General features: G+C 42.3%; 1 protein-coding gene across 3 annotated transcripts in view; it reads left to right on the top strand.

Annotated features, from left to right (window-relative positions):
* The first annotated feature begins 907 nt into the window (after window positions 1-907).
* LOC127624221 (metabotropic glutamate receptor 1-like) overlaps window positions 908-21,153 on the top strand; it is a 40,941-nt gene continuing 20,695 nt past the window's right edge. For 2 of the 3 annotated variants that reach the window (XM_052098943.1, XM_052098945.1), the window contains exons 1-3: window positions 908-1,003; window positions 1,886-2,794; window positions 18,017-18,266. In XM_052098943.1, coding sequence (XP_051954903.1) covers window positions 2,032-2,794; window positions 18,017-18,266 — 1,013 coding nt within the window. In that variant the 5' untranslated portion in view covers window positions 908-1,003; window positions 1,886-2,031. Of the gene's footprint in view, window positions 1,004-1,882; window positions 2,795-18,016; window positions 18,267-21,153 lie in introns of all 3 variants that reach the window. The other variant, XM_052098944.1, reaches the window with a different exon arrangement.

Raw genomic sequence — 21,153 nt, 5'->3', positions numbered from 1 at the left:
TTAGTGACAGTGATTTGTTTTCTTAAAGTGTACTAAGTAATTTTTTCACTGCACTGGCCAGTAAAACAACCGTGAAATTATTTGGTGCACTCTTAAATTGATCAAAAGTAGTATGTTTTAAATATTTTTTTTAAATGTGAGCAATGACCTCCAGTTTCTATGTATCTTCCTTATGTAAGCATCTTATTTGCCTTGTGGATCTACAATCATGATCACCTTCCCTGACAACTTGAGAATCTGAAACTGTTGTCCTTTTCTTTCCTCTCTCTTTCCATTTCTGAGGTAGACTTTCTTCTTTCTTAAAAGGTTGACCTCCCTCCCATTCCACTGTTTTGGACTTATCTTCCAGTGTCACCTGGTCAACTTCCAACTCTGTGGCTTTCCCTTTCACTGAATGTGACTGATGCCGTTCCAATTCACTGTACTTCTCATCCAGTCTCACCGGTCAACGTGCAACTCAAGTTGGCCTTGTACTGCTTGCCGCTGTTCAGCTAACGTTTCTTCTGTGTCCTTCCTTGTATGGTTTTAGAAGGTTTACATTGCATGTGATACATTAGATATATTAAATACATTTGACTTGACATTGACAGACGCATATCCAATTTTTGTCCCACTCGTTTACATTCACTATAATATAACCGTTTGCTATTTTACATTCATATTAATACATTAATAACCCGCAAAAAGATGGAAACGAACTTGTCTTTCACGAACCACTTACAGAATATTAGTGTATACATAATATGTGCACACAAACCATGACAAGTTATTCTCGTGATTTCTACACATTCGTTCTATTAACGAACTGATGAGATTAATCAGGTGTGTTTTATTAAGGAGACAATGTCGTGTTGGGAAGCACTGGTCTATGACCATACAGAGAGAGAGAGAGAGAGAGAGAGAGAGAGAGAGGCACACTGGCTAGGTTGCACCCTGATAACTGAAGTATAACATCGGCGCACCGTCTGTCTCGGGAGGAGGTAGAGATGTGTCATTGATTCAGGTGCGTAGCGATCGAATTCCTGTTGTTTATATGTCCTGGTACCTGCATGCGGACAGATGTGCAGCAATCCCAATGCGAGTATAGAGGAGGCACTGCATCGTTATTACGACTCATTTGTCATTTAATAAAATCTATTAAGCTATTGCTTGTGGTTGCAAATGCTGAATGAAAAGGACACAATAGGCGTAGAAACGTGTGCAATAAGACATGTATTTATATCTGAATGTCTAATGTAAGAACTATGTTGAAATGATGCATAATTTTGGAAATTTAATTTTCTCAGACTTTCCCTCAGACTGTTTAGATTTAAAATAGCCTAATTATTTTAGCCTAATGAGCGCAATTTAAAAAAATCAATGTATAGTTTTTGATGTACTTTGATGTATAGTCACATTGGGTGTTATACAAAAATTGTCTATGGAAACATATTACAAAGGCGCGTCTTATAGTTTCTTCCACTGACTAACAAGGTTGTTTGTGCGGTCCACGGTGCTGAAACCGCCTCGGTATCTTCACGCAGACACGTGAAAAAGAAACAAAACTTGGAAGTGAGAATGGCTATATCAGTCTTTTCTGATATTGGACAAGCGAGAGCCTCGCTCACATGCCGTTATATCGCATAGACCAAATAATGACGTATGTTAGCCTTCATAGTACACAGAAAGCTTTTGAAGTGACAGAGAGCACGTGTCTCAACGTAGAACTAAAGGACAGTGATTTAATGGTAGCAAAACCTTTTCTCTTTTCTCTTTTGCATTGAGATTTGAAGGATTTGAAAAATTGTCGATTTGACAGTGTATTTGTAGCCTATTAGTTGTAGACAGTTGTGTTTTACGTGGTAGCCTATCTCTTTCTTAACTCTTTCTTATGTTTTCTCAGCAGGTGTCAATGTGCATTCATGTCTTCTTTCTTGCGCATCATGGTCGGTTAATAAAATCTGGGAATGCAGAGGAACGACCACTTCTCGTAGTCTCCGTTGGCACGAGCAGCTCGCAAGCAATGCCCGCACAGCTGCTGTCCGTCACACAATGTGGAACATGGCACACTTGAATATGCACTGTCTCTCGTGCGGACGCTTTCCACTTTTCCTGTGTCTGTTTCTACCGACACTTGTATCTCACGCGACTGGAAACATCTATAAGAGGTCAATCGTACCACGGGCGGCGGGCCATTCGGCGGCCCAACGCGCCGCGGCCCGCTCTGTCGCCCGTATGGACGGTGATGTGATAATCGGTGCGCTCTTCTCCGTGCACCACCAACCCTCCGCTGAGCGCGTGGCCGAAAGAAAATGTGGGGACGTGCGCGAGCAGTACGGCATCCAACGCGTGGAGGCAATGTTCTTTACTTTGGACCGTATCAACGCCGACCCGAACCTGCTGCCCAACATCACATTGGGCTGCGAGATCCGGGACTCGTGCTGGCACTCCTCCGTTGCTTTGGAGCAAAGCATCGAGTTCATTCGAGATTCCCTTATCTCCATTCGGGATGATAAGGACGGATCTAAGTGGTGTATCGACGGGACGCCGTCCAATCAGCCTCCCCCCAGCAAGAAGCCCATCGCTGGAGTTATAGGTCCTGGTTCCAGCTCGGTGGCCATCCAGGTGCAAAATCTCCTGCAGCTGTTTAATATCCCCCAGATCGCATATTCGGCCACAAGCATAGACCTGAGCGACAAAACTCTCTTTAAATACTTCCTCCGTGTTGTGCCCTCTGACACGCTGCAGGCGCGTGCCATGCTGGAAATTGTTAAACACTATAACTGGACATATGTGTCTGCAGTTCACACAGAGGGTGAGTCACTCGCTAGCTGTTTTCACTATTCCTTTACACACACACACACACACACACACACACACACACACACACACACACACACACACACACACACACACACACACATATATATATACATACACTCACCTAAAGGATTATTAGGAACACCTGTTCAATTTCTCATTAATGCAATTATCTAATCAACCAGTCACATGGCAGTTGCTTCAATGCATTTAGGGGTGTGGTCCTGGTCAAGACAATCTCCTGAACTCCAAACTGAATGTCAGAATGGGAAAGAAAGGTGATTTAAGCAATTTTGAGCGTGGCATGGTTGTTGGTGCCAGACGGGCCGGTCTGAGTATTTCAGAATCTGCTCAGTTACTGGGATTTTCACGCACAACCATTTCTAGGGTTTACAAAGAATGGTGTGAAAAGGAAAAACATCCAGTATGCGGCAGTCCTGTGGGCGAAAATGCCTTGTTGATGCTAGATGTCAGAGGAGAATGGGCCGACTGATTCAAGCTGATAGAAGAGCAACTTTGCCTGAAATAACCACTCGTTACAACCGAGGTATGCAGCAAAGTATTTGTGAAGCCACAACATGCACAACCTTGAGGCGGATGGGCTACAACAGCAGAAGACCCCACCGGGTACCACTCATTTCCACTACAAATAGGAAAAAGAGGCCACAATTTGCAAGAGCTCACTGAAATTGGACAGTTGAAGACTGGAAAAATGTTGCCTGGTCTGATGAGTCTCGATTTCTGTTGAGACATTCAGATGGTAGAGTCAGAATTTGGCGTAAACAGAATGAGAACATGGATCCATCATGCCTTGTTACCACTGTGCAGCCTGGTGGTGGTGGTGTAATGGTGTGGGGGATGTTTTCTTGGCACACTTTAGGCCCCTTAGTGCCAATTGGGCATCGTTTAAATGCCACGGCCTACCTGAGCATTGTTTCTGACCATGTACATCCGTTTATGGCCACCATGTACCCATCCTCTGATGGCTACTTCCAGCAGGATAATGCACCATGTCACAAAGCTTGAATCATTTCAAATTGGTTTCTTGAACATGACAATGAGTTCACTGAACTAAAATGGCCCCCACAGTCACCAGATCTCAACCCAATAGAGCATCTTTGGGATGTGGTGGAACGGGAGCTTCGTGCCCTGGATGTGCATCCCACAAATCTCCATCAACTGCAAGATGCTATCCTATCAATATGGGCCAACATTTCTAAAGAATGCTTTCAGCACCTTGTTGAATCAATGCCACGTAGAATTAAGGCAGTTCTGAAGGCGAAAGGGGGTCAAACACAGTATTAGTATGGTATTCCTAATAATCATTTAGGTGAGTGTGTGTATATATATATATATATATATATGCTACATTTTAAAAAACGATGGTGTTGCGTTTGCAAACACACTTGTGAGTAATTTGGTACTGAATATAGACACAAAATTGAGTGAAAAATAAATAAAAAAATCTCTTTCAAATGCATATTCGGATTACATTTAAAAAAGTACTAATCTGAAAATAGTGACTAGTCTAAACCACTCTCTAGGCCCAAACAAATGCTAATTTAATCCCGTTAGAGTTATAGTAGTGCTAGTGGACCAAAGACCTTTTATCATTCAATATCATAGCATGCTTTAATGACTCAGTCAGTATGGAAGTAAATTCATGTCTAAAGTCTTTGAAACATAAAAGCATGTTGAATTGCTCTAATCGAAAAAAATAAATGCATTGAATTATCAGTGCTTGCATTTAAATGTGTTGCATTTACAGTGCTTGCATTTGGGGAGGATGAAAAAATCAACAATAAATATTCACCTTCCAAAATTAATTCCAAAATATTCAGTTCATTTGAAAATACCATCTAGATTTTTTGACTGGTAAAATTCAGCCCATTTTATTTCGCTTAACAAAACCTTCCACAAAAAATTCAACCTTCCACATCTAGGAACTTCAGGAAAAGCAGCAGAGTACTGAAGCACAATCAATGATGCTATCCGTTCTCACCAGTAGGTGGTGCAATGCAATTTGGTGTTGACATATGACGTACTCCAGATATTTGATTTGAAACACACCTTCCAACTGATTGGGCAACCCGCTTCATCATCAGTTCCTCAGTGCCGTGCAAAAGAATAATTATCCACCGCTGCTCAACTTTTATTGCAACTAAATATGATCTCTCTCATCAAACAACCGGACTAAGGAATGCTTGTGACACAAACCATACTAGTCAGGGAAGGGTCTAGACAGGGTTTCGTGCCAACTTTCTTCTGCGTATGCATGGATTCTGCAACCTACGTGTGCCAGAGAAATTTTAGTTGTCTGTTTTAGAAATAGCCTATTGATGTCCCTCACGTCTGCACGCAACATTTCTTAGCCTACTTCTTAGACACACCACCTGTTTTATTTAGCTGTCAGCTATCAAAAGCGAAGCTGCGCACCCAGCGTGACCCATTGGACCATGCGGAGCGGATGCATTTACATTGTAGTGAAGCGCAGACCAGTATATGGAATGCATTGGTTTTAAAAATGTTTATAAAAAGATTGCCAATACATTGTCCAGGTTATAACATAACTCAGATGTTTAAGGCGCTGATTGCTGTGTAGGTAGGCATTACGTATAATGTAGTAGGGCGACCTGTCCCGAATTGGAAGCTTTGTCGCATTTAATTTATTTGTCCATGGCTGGGTTTCCCGAGGCACTGAGTAGATCGTTAGTATCACTAAAGTAGTACTTAATCTCTTCGGCAGCCTTCCCAAAAAGCATCGCTATCAAAGTTAAAACTTAGTAAATTATAAGTGCTGCCTAGTCATAAGTGCAACTTAAACTTATCTTTTTCGCATATTCACACTTTATCATAGAATAAGGAACATTGCATAACTTGTATTGATATATTTGATTCATTGGAAAACCATTGCCAGAAACAAGGCTTTGGGTGTCCCATGGGAAAACTGTATGCAAGAACTGAAGCACAATAAAATTTAATTCTTTGTAACTTTAACAACAATTTCCATTCATAAATGTAACCATTTTTTTTAGCACTAAATCTATTTTCTATTTAGACCCGAGATACATTATAATGAATTTATTTGCCTAAACAAATTAATGACACTTTTATCAATGGAGTTGGTAGGCCTGTTAATATATCAAATTATTAGTCTTAATATTTATTTATAAAATGTGATAAAATTATTTTAGAACTTAATTATTTTTCCAAGATCCAGAATACAAATGCACAGGTAAATGAAGGGACAATTTGCACTAACTGACAAAAACTACACCAGGTTTTACATTCAGATTCAAAACCGTAATTTAGGAAAAGTAATAAATGTGTGATGCATTTTATGAAATAGAAAAATTACAATACCGTGTGCATTCAGTTGGCAACATTAGAGCCCCTTATTATGATTCACATTGAGAAAGTTGTGCATCAATCTGAAACCCCGTCTTACCAAAATCAACATTATCTATTTAATTAAATGCTGTGATCATTAACTTTCAGTGTCTTGACAAGCTTACATATAATTTCCATATTTGTCAGTATTTCCACAATAAAGTCATGTTGAGAAGACAAACTCAAACTACTGTAGCCTATCCTAGAAACAGGTTTCTTTCTTTTTATTATCTAACATTAGAAAAGCTGAAAACTGAGCTTTGACTTTTACAAATGAAGATAGGCATCTGCGAGATGTTAGCCTAGATAAGATTATTTGAACGTTTATTTAAATTTTGTCTCTCAATACATTTCTTATTTTAAATAATCCTTGACTGTGTAGAAGTACTTGTTTTTTGGAATTATTTTTGGAATTATTTACTTCAACACCGGACATTAATACGCAGATATTGATGTAGTTCAGAAAACACAATAAATAAAACAAGGCTCAGTTTTCACCATGGTACAATGTTAGATAAAAAAAAAAAACATGTTTAGCAAATAATGGAATAATTTATCTTACTGTGGCAGCGGGGGCGTGGTCAAGCGCCCGTCCGGGAGAGAGAAGCGGTAAGGGCGCTCACACCTGGGCCAAATTATGTCTAAACACCTGTGTCTAATTGCAGTAGCGTGAGGAGAGAACCGGCTTTTCAACATAAATAATATTTTAATGAAAAACTTAACAGTACACATAAACAAACACACATGGCGGACATGTCCGCTAACGATCTCTCTCTCTCGCACAGCCCTCTGCTGTCGGCCTTTAAACCTCAGGGACAGATAATTAGCCTAATACGGGACCGGGCGCGCAGGATCACGACCCGGCCCCGCCCTCCACCCTGCCACACTTACATATTAATTTAATAAACAGTGTTCACCATACTTCATTAGGCCTATGTCTACCTAAACCGCAATCAGTGACCGCGATCTAGTGCCGGTTCTAGACATTGAGAGGCCCTAGATAATTCTTTTGGAGACTTACTTTCTTTTTGGACTTATTTTTTTTATGTAATAATATGCATGACATACTACAAAGTGGTAGCTCATTCAAATAATTACTTTAATAATCTGATCAAAGCAGTACTCTTAACTGCTGTTTTTTGCAAGCTTTGGCAAATCTAATCAAAAGTCATGAAGTTTTTGACTAGTTCTTCCACAGAGGTGCTCATTGTTGTAGACTTGTAACTTCTAAACAACACTTTGTTATCTGATAAAGTGATAAAAACCTGTGCACCTCATACGAGCTGCCATCAGCCATCAGCAGTCAGAATGAAATTTCTGACAGCTCTTGCAATTTATGCTGCAATTTACATCATGCTTGCTGTGAATGGTCTGTGGCCATGTTTGTTAAGATAAATTCTAGCTATTTTTGAAACTCGAACACACCCAAGGATATGCATTTTCCTATTTCCTGCTTTGTAGTAAACGCTACAAAAATAACAATTTTAATAAATATTTTTAGTAACATTCATTTATATTCATTATAATGTTCTTACTTTATATTAATAATACATTTTCTGTTAGCTACTTATATGAATAGTCTATTAGAGGAACACATGGCATAAGAAACATGTTGAATTCAGTGTTACTGTGTCAAAGTTCAACATCTTTAAGCTTGTTCTCTTTAAGTCAAGCATCTAGATAAAGGACTCACATGCATGGCTTGTCGGGCAAACAGAATAATATCCTGCTCTTGTTTTTGTGTACAGCTCATTCAATTATGGATTACGTTTCTTGCAGGATACGGTGAAAAGGGAACATTACCTCCACCCAGAAGATGTATTCGAGATTTTATGATAGGAAAGTAGATATCAGACGCGTTTTACAAGTTCTCTGTTGCACTGCTGTTGATATGCTACATTTGTGGATTTTCCAAGATAGAAACAAAAGCTTATTGCTCACATGTGAATGAGTTCAAATTTCTAATCGCACGTTTTTAATTGCAGATGTGAGCACACTGCGTAGCTCTGGGGCTTGTTTCCCAAAAGCATTGTAAGCCTAGATCGTAGAATACATCTTACGATTCATCTTAGTTTTGCCTCCCGTTTCCAAAATCCATCATAACTTTAGAACTGAAAAGGCTAGTAGATTTCTGAGTGCTCTGGAGTAATCGTACAGAGCTAAGAGCATCTTCATAGACAAGGACTGGGTTTCCAGATAACACTGCAACTTAAGCTTTAACGATCATCTTAAATAACGTTGCTCGTTATTTTATGATGGATTAACACCTGTTTCCCAAACCAGAACGTAGATTGCTCGTTATAAAGTAGAACTAAAGTGCTTCGTTCCGGGAGCTGTCCAGTACAAATGGTGCTGATCGCTTTGGCCAGTAGGTCCAGGTGCAGGGTCCGTAACCACAGTATACCCTCCAATAATCAGATAGGGCCAGAATTTTCTATTTCATTAAATGCATCCCACATTTATTTATTTTCCTAAATTAATTTACTAAGTTTTTACTTTACTACTAGATAGCGATGATTAAGTACTACTTTAGTGATATTAACGTTCTACTTAATGCCTCGGGAAACCCAGCCAAGGACAAATAAGTGAAATGAGAAAAAAATCTTCCAATTCGGGACAGGTCGCCCTACTACATTTTACGTAATGCCTAACTACACAGCAATCAGTGCTTTAAACATCTGAGTTATGTTATAACTTGAATAATGTATTTGCAATCTTTTTATAAACATTTTTAAAAGCCAATGCATTCCATATACTGGTCTGCGCTTCACTACTGTTACGAATGGAGGCAGCGAAGCAGACGAGGAGATGCGGATCCAATCGCAGTTCAGCTTTATTAAGTAAACAAACAGGCAAAACACAAAACACGGGAACAAAGGAAAAACCCTCAATGGGGAAATAAAACATAAAACTAGAAAACACGGGCAGGGAACACATACCAGGCTAACAACAACATTCAACGAACGACAAGGGGTGAACAAAAAGCAGGGCTTAAATACACAGTGAGTGATGACTGAATGAGATACAGGTGAAAACAATGAACAAAATGGCAGTGAAGATGGCAGGTGGATTCTGGGAAGTGTAGTTCTAAACAATGACAAGTGAACACGAAGGCTAACCAAAAGACAAAAGTGAAAACTAAGGAATGCAAAGGTGGCAGACAAAGGGCAACAGTGAAACAAGACAAGGAATTCCTAACATAGCCCCCCCTCAAGGATCGGATTCCAGACGATCAACATAAAACAAAAAATGTCCATTGACTGGGGGGGGAGCTTGTGGTGGGCAGACAGACCAAGGGGGGCAACGACGGGCAGACAGGCAGTCCAGGGGCAACGAAGGGTAGACAGGAAGTCCAAGGGGGCACAAAGGGCAGGCAGGAAGTCCAAGGGGGCACAGATGGCAGGCAGGAAGTCCAAGGGGGCACAGATGGCAGGCAGGAAGTCCAAGGAGGCACAGATGGCAGGCAGGAAGTCCAAGGGGGCACAGATAGCAGGCAGGAAGTTCAAGGGGGCACAAAGGGCAAGGACAGGTTCAGGTGGTCTGGGAGCTGGCCACCGGGCAAGGACAGGTTTGGGGAACCTGGGAGGAGGCCACTGGACAGGGACTGGGTCAGGAGGCCTGGGAGGAGGCCACAGGACAGGGACTGGGTTTGGGGGCCTGGGAGGAGGCCACAGGACGGGAACAGGGTCAGGAGGCCTGGGAGGAGGCCACAGGACAGGGACTGGGTCAGGGGGCCTGGGAAGAGGCCACAGGGCAGGGAACAGGGTCAGGAGGCCTGGGAGGAGGCCACAGGACAGGGACTGGGTCAGGAGGCCTGGGAGGAGGCCACAGGACAGGGACTGGGTCAGGAGGTCTGGGAGGAGGCCACAGGACAGGGACTGGGTCAGGGGGCCTTGGAAGAGGCCACAGGACGGGAACAGGGTCAGGAGGCCTGGGAGGAGGCCACAGGACAGGCACTGGGTCAGGAGGCCTGGGAGGAGGCCACAGGACAGGGACCGGGTCAGGAGGCCTGGGGGAAGGCCACAGGACGGGAACAGGGTCAGGAGGCCTGGGAGGAGGCCACAAAGGCGGTGACCTGGAAGGCTCTGGCGGTGAAGCCATAGGAGGCTCGGGAGGCAGAGCCGCAGGAGGCTCGGGAGGCGGAGCCGCAGGAGGCTCGGGAGGCTCAGCTGAGGGAGGCTCTGGAGGCGGAGCTGAGGGAGGCTCTGGAGGCTCAGAGGCCTCAGGGGGCGGAGCCGTGGGAGGCTCAGGAGGCAGAGCCGAGGGAGGAGGAACCATGGAAAGCTTGGGAGGCTCAGGGGGCGGAGCCGCTGGAGGCTCGGGAGGCAGAGCCGTAGGAGGCTCGGGAGGCTCAGCTGAGGGAGGCTCTGGAGGCGGAGCTGAGGGAGGCTCTGGAGGCTCAGAGGCCTCAGGGGGCGGAGCCGTGGGAGGCTCAGGAGGCAGAGCCGAGGGAGGAGGAACCATGGAAAGCTCGGGAGGCTCAGGGGGCAGAGCCGTGGGAGGCTCAGGAGGCAGAGAAGAGGGAGGCTCGAGAGGCAGAGCCCTGGGAATCTCGGGAGGAGGAGCCCTGGCAGACTCGAGAGACTTGAGAGATGGAGCCCTGGGAGGCGGAGCCCTAGGAGGCTTGGGAGGAGGAGCCCTGGGTGGCTCGGGAGACTTGAGAGGCGGAGCCCTGGAAGGCTCGAGAGGCTTGAGAGGCGGAGCCCTGGGAGGCTCAAGAGGCTTGAGAGGCGGAGCCCTGGGAGGCTCAAGAGAGTAGTAGTATGTTTTATTTAATGCCATGTCAGCGATCAAAGCTATTTTCATGGCAAGAATTCAATTACAAAAAACAAATATCATATAAATACAATAAAAACAAAACAAATATAAATAGCAAGTCATATTATACAATATTTTTTTTAAGATTAATATATGATAAGAAATCCAAAACCTTTTCAGGCACAATCTCATTAAATAAGTCCTTTAACGAGGTAACTTCATAAAAGAGCATTCTACTTGTGTTAAGACCAGGACAATCTAGTAAAATATGTTTGACAGATAAGGGAATATTACAAAACATGCATAGGGTTGGGTCTTCACCTTTAAGCAAAAAGGCATGGGTCAGATTTAGCGTGACCTATACGACATCTGGTGTAGACCACTTGATCAAATCTTGTTTTAAAATTGATAAAAAGTCTGTTTGAAATTTCCGGATGAATTACATACAACTTGTTGTTCTTGCACATATTCCACTCTTCTTGCCACTTATTTAAAATATATCGGTTAATAATCGGTCTGATATCTGAGGGAGGGATTTGACATTCATTAACTTCCTGATTAAGAGCTTCCTTAGCAGCTGCATCAGCTTGTTCATTTCCTGAAAGTCCAACATGTCCTGGAACCCAGCAAAAAATAATGCTGAAGAACTGATTTAGTAGATAATCCACTTTGGTTAAGATGCAGTCCACTAAAGGATGGTCAATTTTTAAAGTGTCCATTGCTTGAAGGCAGGATTTAGAGTCAGTAAAAATTATAAAAAATTTTTGCAGAGAATTTTCAATGTGCTCCAAAGCTAAAAGTAAAGCACGAGCCTCAGCAGAGAAAATTGAGCACTGTTTTGGAATACTGAATTCCATAGCGTTGATTTCCAGTCACCATTGCTGCCGTTACACTGTTTTTCATCTTCGAGCCATCTGTGAATATAGGTACATGGGAGGGAATTGGTTTCTTATTTCCAAATATTGCTGTCTATATACATTTGGATGGGTCACCCCTTTCTTCTGATGAGTCAAGTCCAAATTGATATTAGGCTTCTTTAGTTTCCAGGGAGATATAGAACTGAATTGTATTTGGGTTAGAATGTTCAAATTTATATTCAAGTTCTCCAAATGAGGTTTAATACGAATACCAAAGGATCTGATACTTTTAGGTTTGCTCTCATACAAAGGAGTACATTGTGGGTTGAAGATTGAAGAATAAGCGGGGTTGGTTTTATTTGCCTTTATTTTGATAGAGTGAAAGCTTCAATCGTCTGTTTTGAAGTGAAGGTTTATTGGCTTCGATGTACAAGCTTTGCATCGGCGAAGTTCTAAATGCTCCCAAGGCGAGTCGTAAGCCCTGATGATGTACTGAGTCCAACATCCGCTTATATGATTCTCTGGCAGAGTCATAAATTATGCTTCCATAGTCCAGCCGGGAACGAATTAGTGTTCTATAGAGTCTCAAAAGAACCATGTAATCTGCTCCCCATTTTGTTTTTGCCAGTACTTTCATTATATTAGGCTCAAGAGACTTGAGGGGTGGAGCCCTGGGAGGCTCGAGAGGCTTGAGAGGCGGAGCACTGGGAGGTTCGAGAGGAGCCCTGGGAGGCTCGGGAGACTTGAGAGGCGGAGCCCTGGGAGGCTCGGGAGACTTGAGAGGCGGAGCCCTGGAAGGCTCAAGAGGAGCCCTGGAAGACTCGAGAGGCGGAGCCCTGGGAGGCTTGAGAGGCGGAGCCCTGGGAGGCTTGAGAGGCGGAGCCCTGGGAGGCTCGAGAGGTGGAGCCCTGGGAGGCGGAGCTCTGGAACGCTCGGGAGGCGGAGCTCTGGAACGCTCGGGAGGCGGAGCTCTGGAACGCTCGGGAGGATCGGAAGGCGGAGCTCTAGGAAGCTCGGGAGGCAGAGCTCTGGAAAGCTCGGGAGGCGGAGCTCTGGAAAGCTCGGGAGGCGGAGCTCTGGAAAGCTCAGGAAGCTCAGAAGGCGGAGCTCTGGAAAGCTCGGGAGGCGGAGCTCTGGAAAGCTCGGGAGGCGGAGCTCTGGGAAGCTCGGGAGGCGCAGGCTCTAGGACGGGCATGACCATTGGCGCTGGCTTTTGGTCAGTCCAGGCTATTGGCATTAGCCCGGGAACGGTCGAGGCTACAGGCTGGCTCAGGGACGGTCGAGGCTACAGGCTGGCTCAGGGACGGTCGAGGCTACAGGCTGGCTCAGGGGCGGTCGAGGCTACAGGCGCTGGCTCAGGGACGGTCGAGGCTACAGCGCTGGCTCAAGGGCGACCAAGGCGACAGGCTCTGGCTCACTGACCTCTGAGGTGACAGGCATTGGCTCACTGACTGTGGTATGCGCTGGCTCACTGACTTCTGAGGCGACAGGTACTGGCTCACTGATCTCTGAGGCGACAGGTACTGGCTCACTGACCTCTGAGGCGACAGGCTCTGGCTGGGTGACTGTGGTATGCGCTGGCTTGGGTTCGCTGACCGTGGCTGACGAGGGCTCTGGCTCGCAGACCGGGGCAGGCGAGGGTTCTGGCTCGCTGACCGTAGCTGACGAGGGCTCTGGCCCGCAGACTGGGGCAGGCGAGGGCTCTGGCTCGCTGACCGTAGCTGAAGAGGGCTCTGGCTCGCAGACCGGGGCAGGCGAGGGCACTGGCTCGCTGACCGTAGCTGACGAGGGCTCTGGCTCGCAGACCGGGGCATGCGTGGGCTCTGGCTCGCTGACCGTGGCAGGTGGAGACTGGGGAGCAGAAGCCTTTCCTCTTCTCCTCCTCCGCCGGGTGGACGAAGCTGGCAATGCTGGCTCGTTGGCCGTGGTAGGCGTGAAGGGACGAACCACGGGCGAAGGGAGAGTTACCACTGTGGGAGGAGTGGCAGGGTTCTCCTCGATGACGCCCACAGTAAACGGTGAACCGCAGGCCAGCAGAGTCTCCTCCACGAACGCGTGGAGCATCCAACCGCGCGTTGCCTGTGGCAACCGCTCCTTGAGCGCACTGTTCAGGCTCGCCCAGAAAAACCCCACCAGGTCGGAGTCAGGGAATTTGGTGGCACTCGGAATCGCGAGGAAATCGCGGATGTGGTCCTCCACCGGACGATTTCCCTGACTAAGGCTGAGCAGCTGACAGCTCGTTTTTCGAACCGCTGGATCCATGTTTGGTCGTTCGTTCTGTTACGAATGGAGGCAGCGAAGCAGACGAGGAGATGCGGATCCAATCGCAGTTCAACTTTATTAAGTAAACAAACAGGCAAAACACAAAACACGGGAACAAAGGAAAAACCCTCAATGGGGAAATAAAACATAAAACTAGAAAACACGGGCAGAGAACACATACCAGGCTAACAACAACATTCAATGAACGTCAAGGGGTGAACAAAAAGCAGGGCTTAAATACACAGTGAGTGATGACTGAATGAGATACAGGTGAAAACAATGAACAAAATGGCAGTGAAGATGGCAGGTGGATTCTGGGAAGTGTAGTTCTAAACAATGACAAGTGAACACGAAGGCTAACCAAAAGACAAAAGTGAAAACTAAGGAATGCAAAGGTGGCAGACAAAGGGCAACAGTGAAACAAGACAAGGAATTCCTAACAACTACAATGTAAATGCATCCACTCCGCGCTGTCCAATAGGTCACGCTGTGTACGCAGCTTCGCCACACCTTTTGATAGAGATTTTGATAGCTGACAGCTAAATAAAACAGGCGGTGTGTCTAAGAAGTAGGCTAAGAAATGTTCACAGGTGCAAATCAAATATCTATCTATTTTCTACCCATGAACCATTTAGAAAAACAAACTATCAAAATGTGCACGGCTGTTCTCTCTACCTGTAGCTTTGGTTTTCAGCAGTCAACAACCGATTGCATTGCACCACCTACTGGTGAGAACGGATAGCATCATTGATTGTGCTTCAGTACTCTGCTGCTTTTCCTGCAGTTTCCGGATGTGGAAGGTTGAATTTCCAATTGAAATTGACACACTTTTGAGGAAGCAAATTTTGTTGAGCTAAATATAACAGACTGAAATGTAACCGTTCTAAAAACCTAGATAGTTTTTTCAAATGATCTGAATATTTTGGAAATTAATTTTGAAAGGTGAATATTTATTGTTGAATTTTAATAATGAAATTAGTTGAGAAATGGTTCCAAATCATATTCAATGCTTAAAAATAAAACAATGTTAATTTTCAGCCTCCCAAAATGCAAGCACTGTAAATGCAACACATTTAAATGCAAGCACTGATAATACAATGCATTTATTTTTTTCGATTAGAGCAATTCAACATGCTTTTATGCTTCAAAGACCTTAGACATGAATTTACTTCCATAGTCAGCTTCTCCATACATAATGAGGGTACTAATGTATTCATCCCCTCTTCTCTCACCCTTTCTCACACACAACACACATTTTATATTGCTCCCTCCAGCATTGTTGTGTGCATCACTTTCAATTCAGTCTTTGATTTGTTAAGAATATTTCCAGAGGTGGAAGTCTTAACTGTTAAACCACACATTGTGATTATTAATGTCCTAATGTGTCATATCACTTTCTGTTTTGTTTTATACAGACTCATGTTAATTCCATCCAGTAGCGGAACAAAGTTAAAATAAACATGGTCAAAGAGGACCAAGGTTATATTCCCTAAATGTCTGCACTCATAAAATAAAGTAGTGATAACAGGGCAAAATGTAATTCTGCTTCTGTCTGGAATGGATCCTTGTAATTCTTTTAGCAGTTAGTGTTGAATTTTTTTTTTAAGGAAAAATAATAATGATGAGTTGAGGGGTTTAAATAAACTCTTATTTGTAAGATGGCTTTCCCTTAGGGGAAGGGACCATGTAATAGTTTACCAGGCATGCACTGTAGACTATAACACACAAACTCTCACACACACACACGCACGCACGCACGCACGCACGCACACACACACACACACACACAAATACAACATCAGGCAGTCCTGCCTGTTGCCCATAGTAACAGCAGATATCCTTAATTGCACTAATTACCCGGCCAAATTAAACTGTCTGGTTTGGAGACATTTTAATGAGCAGATCTAAACATGAATCATTTTGACACAAGGTTGTGTGGCAGTCTTAAAAAAAAAAAAAACACTGTTAAATGTGGTAACCTGCAATTGTTACCATCTATTTCTACTTGATCTTAACCATTAAATTACTTTAGTTGGTGTAACCTAAATAATCAAATTGATTTAGTCAGAATATTTTTTTTTACTTGAATAAAACATGTTAATTTAGATGTTACCACCACATTTAGCACATTTTTAGGGTACCCGAAAAAACATTAAATTAAAGGTGATTTATTGTTCAATATTATATCAATGTTTAATTAAATTAATTTGGTGTCTTTAGATCAGTATCTTGGATATGACACAAAAGTCTGTTTTCAGATAAAGGTTTATAAGTTGTTATTATTAATTATAAGATGTTGAGCAACAAAGGTAAAATGAGGCATTTAAAAAAGAAACAGCCAAAATAATAATAAAGTAATATGATCAACCAATTATAACAACATTGCAGTTGTTAATAGTAAAGCAGATCAACTGTCTGTCTAAGGGAAGAAGCAAAAACTGCACACAATGATGAAAGCCACCGCTCACAAAGACCAAAAAGAAATAAGTTGTTTCAAGACAAAATAGAGGGAGACAACAATAGAGAAAGAGAGTGTAAATTGAAGTCAGAAAGCCTTAACTTTGAATCTGCTCAAGTTGTCACCCACAAACTCTGTTTACAGAGCCAGACCTGCAGACAGTCATCAGTGACCACACACACCACTCATCTCTCCTGATTAGACTGTAGCACTGTTCTCTCCAGAGTACAGTCAAAAGCGGAGACCTCTGCTGCCTGTTCAGAGCAAATTCCCCTCAGGAGTCCAGACATAGGATGGAATAGGAGATGTTTTAAATGTACTGTCATGAACTTCAGGCTTTTGCACCAACCTGTTTCTGATACATACAGTAAGACAAGTGACTTAATACATTAATTTGCAGTAATTGTTGAGTGCACTACAAAGTATTATTGGTATCCAACTTGTCTTATTACAGTAAAAATGCCTGTGGAATAAGTAAAGATTAAGGTACATTCAGCAGGTCATTTCTGGAAAATAAACTGCAACGGATCACAGATCTGTATATTATAAAGCATATTGTATGGCTACTTAACAAAGAGATAAATAAATGGGAAGTTGACATCTATGCTGTTCTCCACGTAAAATAATTTCAAACATAATTTTTTATAATTATTATGCGTGGAACTTTTATAAACTTTAATTGAGAGACCGCATGCAATATTTGTTCTGTTAAAAATGAACTTGTCACACCACAGGACCATTTAAAATTAACAAAAAAATGGTGAAAAGCTTTTAAACACTTTCCTTTATACATTTGTATACATTTTACCAATACATCTTTAAAAAATGGTCCAATGTCCATGGATACATAATGCATCAACTAAACAAATCGACATAGAATATTGATTTTATTGAGTTTATTATTCATGTGAGGATCTAACAGCAGATAATAAATAATTTTATTATGTGAGAAAAAAGACATGATGTGAAATGAGAGACATGATACTTGCACAACAATGTAGGAAATGAGTTTTCTGGGACAACAGTGAATAATACAGTTTTGTGGTCACAATACAAAAATAACTGACTGCAGAATGCCACAATTTATTAATGAGCATCAAGTATTAGAGACCTGTGTAATAAAGGCTATTATTTGAAACCGTCATGAAAACTGACAGTGTTGGGTTCTGCTCAAATGCTCCCTTACATTTACGTTTTTTAGTTATATCATTCTAATATTATTACTGCCATTTGTATCCTAAATGGTGGTGACCATTTCTCCATTTCATGTCTTTTTCAGTTGCCTGTCTGGCTGTCATTTTGTGTCCGCCATAGCGAACTGTCACCCATTTCTTATCCTGGGCTCTGACTTGTCTGACAGGTGTGTTGGATCAGTGGCGGTAATCCATCCTCCATTCCATGTCTTTGATAAAGCTGCACATGTTCACATCCTAGTTTCTATGTTTTAAGAAATCCTTTCTTTAAATGTCATCCATTTTGTGTCTGAACGCAGGTAACTATGGTGAAAGTGGCATGGAAGCCTTTAAGGAGTTGGCAGCCGAGGAGGGTCTGTGTATCGCCCACTCTGATAAGATATACAGCAACGCTGGGGAAAAGCACTTTGACCGTCTGCTTAAGAAACTGCGTGAGCGTCTGCCCAAAGCCCGCGTGGTTGTCTGCTTCTGTGAGGGAATGACTGTGCGCAGTCTGCTCATGGCCATGCGGCGCCGTGGTGTTGCGGGAGAGTTCCAGCTAATTGGAAGGTAATGCTGAATAGCGGTTTCACGACAAGAGAAACTACATCACTCAGAATTCTTAGCTATAATTTGGTTCTGTGGAATCATAAATTGGAGGCATATATTGCAGGCCCTGGAAAGACACAAAGGGCAAAGGAGTCAAATTGACACCCACACCATCTTGCTCATGGTAATATATATATCGCGATTGAATTATAATTTGTGTGGAGCAAAAGATGTTTGTGTATTTTGTTATTTATAGTTTAATTTATGGGCTTTTTGCCTTTATTTATGAGAAAATAAAAAGTAGAATAGATAGTTTACCCAAAGAAAATAATTCTATCATCATTTACTTACCCTCATGCCATCCCAAAAGATTTTTAGAAGAATATATCAGCTCTATAGGTCCTCACAATGCAAGTGAATGGTGACCAGAATTTAGAAGGTCCAAATAATCAGAAGACACAGCAGAAAAATAATCCATATGACTCCAGTGGTTTAATCAATGTCTTTAGAAACAATACAATAGGTGTGGGTGAGAAACAGATCAGTATTTAAGCCCCTTTTTTTACTATAAATCTCCACCTTTGACCAGAGTTTAACCAGTTGGGGGCTTAATGTGAAACACCAGAATGTGGAAGTGAAAGTGTAGATTTACAGTAAAAAATTATTTAAATATTGATCTGTTTTTCACCAACAACTATCAATCACTTCAGCAGATATGGATTTAACCACTCGAGTCATATGGATTACTTTTAAGCTGCCTTTATGTACTATTTCGACTTGCTGGGTTCTGGCTATCATTCACCTACATTGCAAGAACCTACAGAGCTGAGATATTCTTCTAAATGTCTTCATTTGTGTTCTGCAGAATAAAGAAAATCATAAACATGTGGGATGGCATAGGGGTGAGTAAATGAAGAGAGAATGTTACATTTTGGGTCAGCTTGGGCGAGAGGGAAAGGGATAGGATTAGGACATGACGATGGCCAAAATTTAACCTGGACCCTTATTAGCAAATAGCTCTAATTTCTAATGAACAAATGTGATATGGGAGGTGTTCAAAGATTAATATTAAGCTTTCATAGTGTGGTCACTTTAAGTAACTCAGTGGACACGCCCACAAACGTGTTTCAGACATTGGAATGCTTAGAAATAACTGTGCTACTGAATACACAAGTTTCCAGGGAAACCAGATGAGAGTAAATAGGGACATTGTAATCAGAGGCGCAGATCACACTTTTTACCACTAATGAATAATTTGTGATTCAGATGCTGCCTCACAAATCACTGTAAACTGCCTGTCTTTGTCTTGTGTGTTTTAATTTTGTGTTTGTGTGTGTGTGCCAGAGAAGGTGGTCTCTTGATTTTAAAGAGGCATGAAAAAATGCTGTGGGCTGAGTATTAAATATTCAGTCTTACAGACTCTCAGAAAATGTATCTGATTCCAAATAACCAACAGGCAAAAGATGATCTTTGTTTTTTGTTTTTCTCAAATCCAAAGGATATATCATGTCATCACTATTAACAGCCATTATTTGTATGTTCAATGAACTTTGGCACTTATTATTCTTTCTATATGTGGATAGACAAGTGGATATCTGTAGTGTTTGAGATTTAATCATAAAATAAAATCAAACAAAAAGATAGCTATTATACTGATCCTCTCATACACAGCTACTATACTGCCCTCACACTCATGAGTTGCGAAGGATCTGTCAAATTGTTTGGTAGCGAAGTTGGTGCAACACTGAATAATATTAAAAGACAAAAGTCCTTGCAGACTTGAAGATCTGGAAATGGATTGTAGCAGCTATCTTGTTTCATCTATATCAAGGCAGCATCCATTGCCCACCCACGTACAATCAGTGGCAGACCCTCATATTAAACAAACAGACTTTCTAGGTCAAAACATTGTGTCTCGAGTCTGGCTTATTGTCTTTTTTTCAGACTTGCATGACCCTGTCTCATTCAGTTTTCAGTTGGGTAATAGGAAAGAACATATATGTGTTTTTATTAGTACTTGTTTGGGAGGAAGCGAGACAGAGAAATACAGAGGGAAACAGAGAGACAGAGACAGGAGAACACCTTTTGGAAACTTATGGAGATTTATTCATTAAAACACGCAATTCTTGCATTGTCATGATAATCTGTGTTTAAGCCTTCAAGCCAAGATAGTGGATGATGTGCATCCGAGACAGAGACAGAGTGGGAAAGAGAAAGAGAGAGTGACTAAGAAACAAAAAGGAATGGAGGGACTACATTTGGACAGCTCTCCTGTGAAAGAAGGTGTTTAGCGTTGCTCTTCTGCTGAAGTCCAAGTGTTCCCTTCCTCTGCACACATGATATGTGTGTGTTTGTGCCAGCTCATTTCCTACCAAATACCAGTCTATATAATTTTCCACAGTCCAGAAAAACATTGACTTTGTAATTTCTAATCAACATCCTCTGCCTCGGTTGGAGAACATTTCTGATATTGGAACATATTGGATCATCACTGGACTCTATCTTTCCCTCTGCCTCTTATTCACACTTCTCAAATTAATCGCATTCACTCTAAAACTTAGCAGACAATATCAGCTCTTTGTTATTTTAGCATTTAAATGCTAACAGGAATCCATATTAAATGTTTAGCGAAGGCACTCTCTTTCCTTTGTGCTTTGCGTTTTCACAGTCCCAACTGATAGACTCAGTAAATAAACCTTTTGCATTGGCCTCTAATCACTTCTCCTTGCCTCTCATCATACAGTCTTCTCAGTTGAATAAAACCCTGAGTTTGGTTGGGAGACAAAAACTAACATTTCTGGATAAAATGTGAGTGAACTCACCACCATGGTCATAATATGTTTTTGGCAGTAGCAAGGATGGTGCTAAGTTTCTGAGTTACTTGATGGTTGCTCACTGGCCCAAGTCA

This window comes from Xyrauchen texanus, chromosome 30 (assembly GCF_025860055.1).
Source record: "Xyrauchen texanus isolate HMW12.3.18 chromosome 30, RBS_HiC_50CHRs, whole genome shotgun sequence".
In the NCBI taxonomy this organism is placed as follows: Eukaryota; Metazoa; Chordata; class Actinopteri; order Cypriniformes; family Catostomidae; genus Xyrauchen; species Xyrauchen texanus.
Note: the sequence above shows the minus strand (reverse complement) of the source record. Positions and strands in the feature narration are given on the sequence as shown.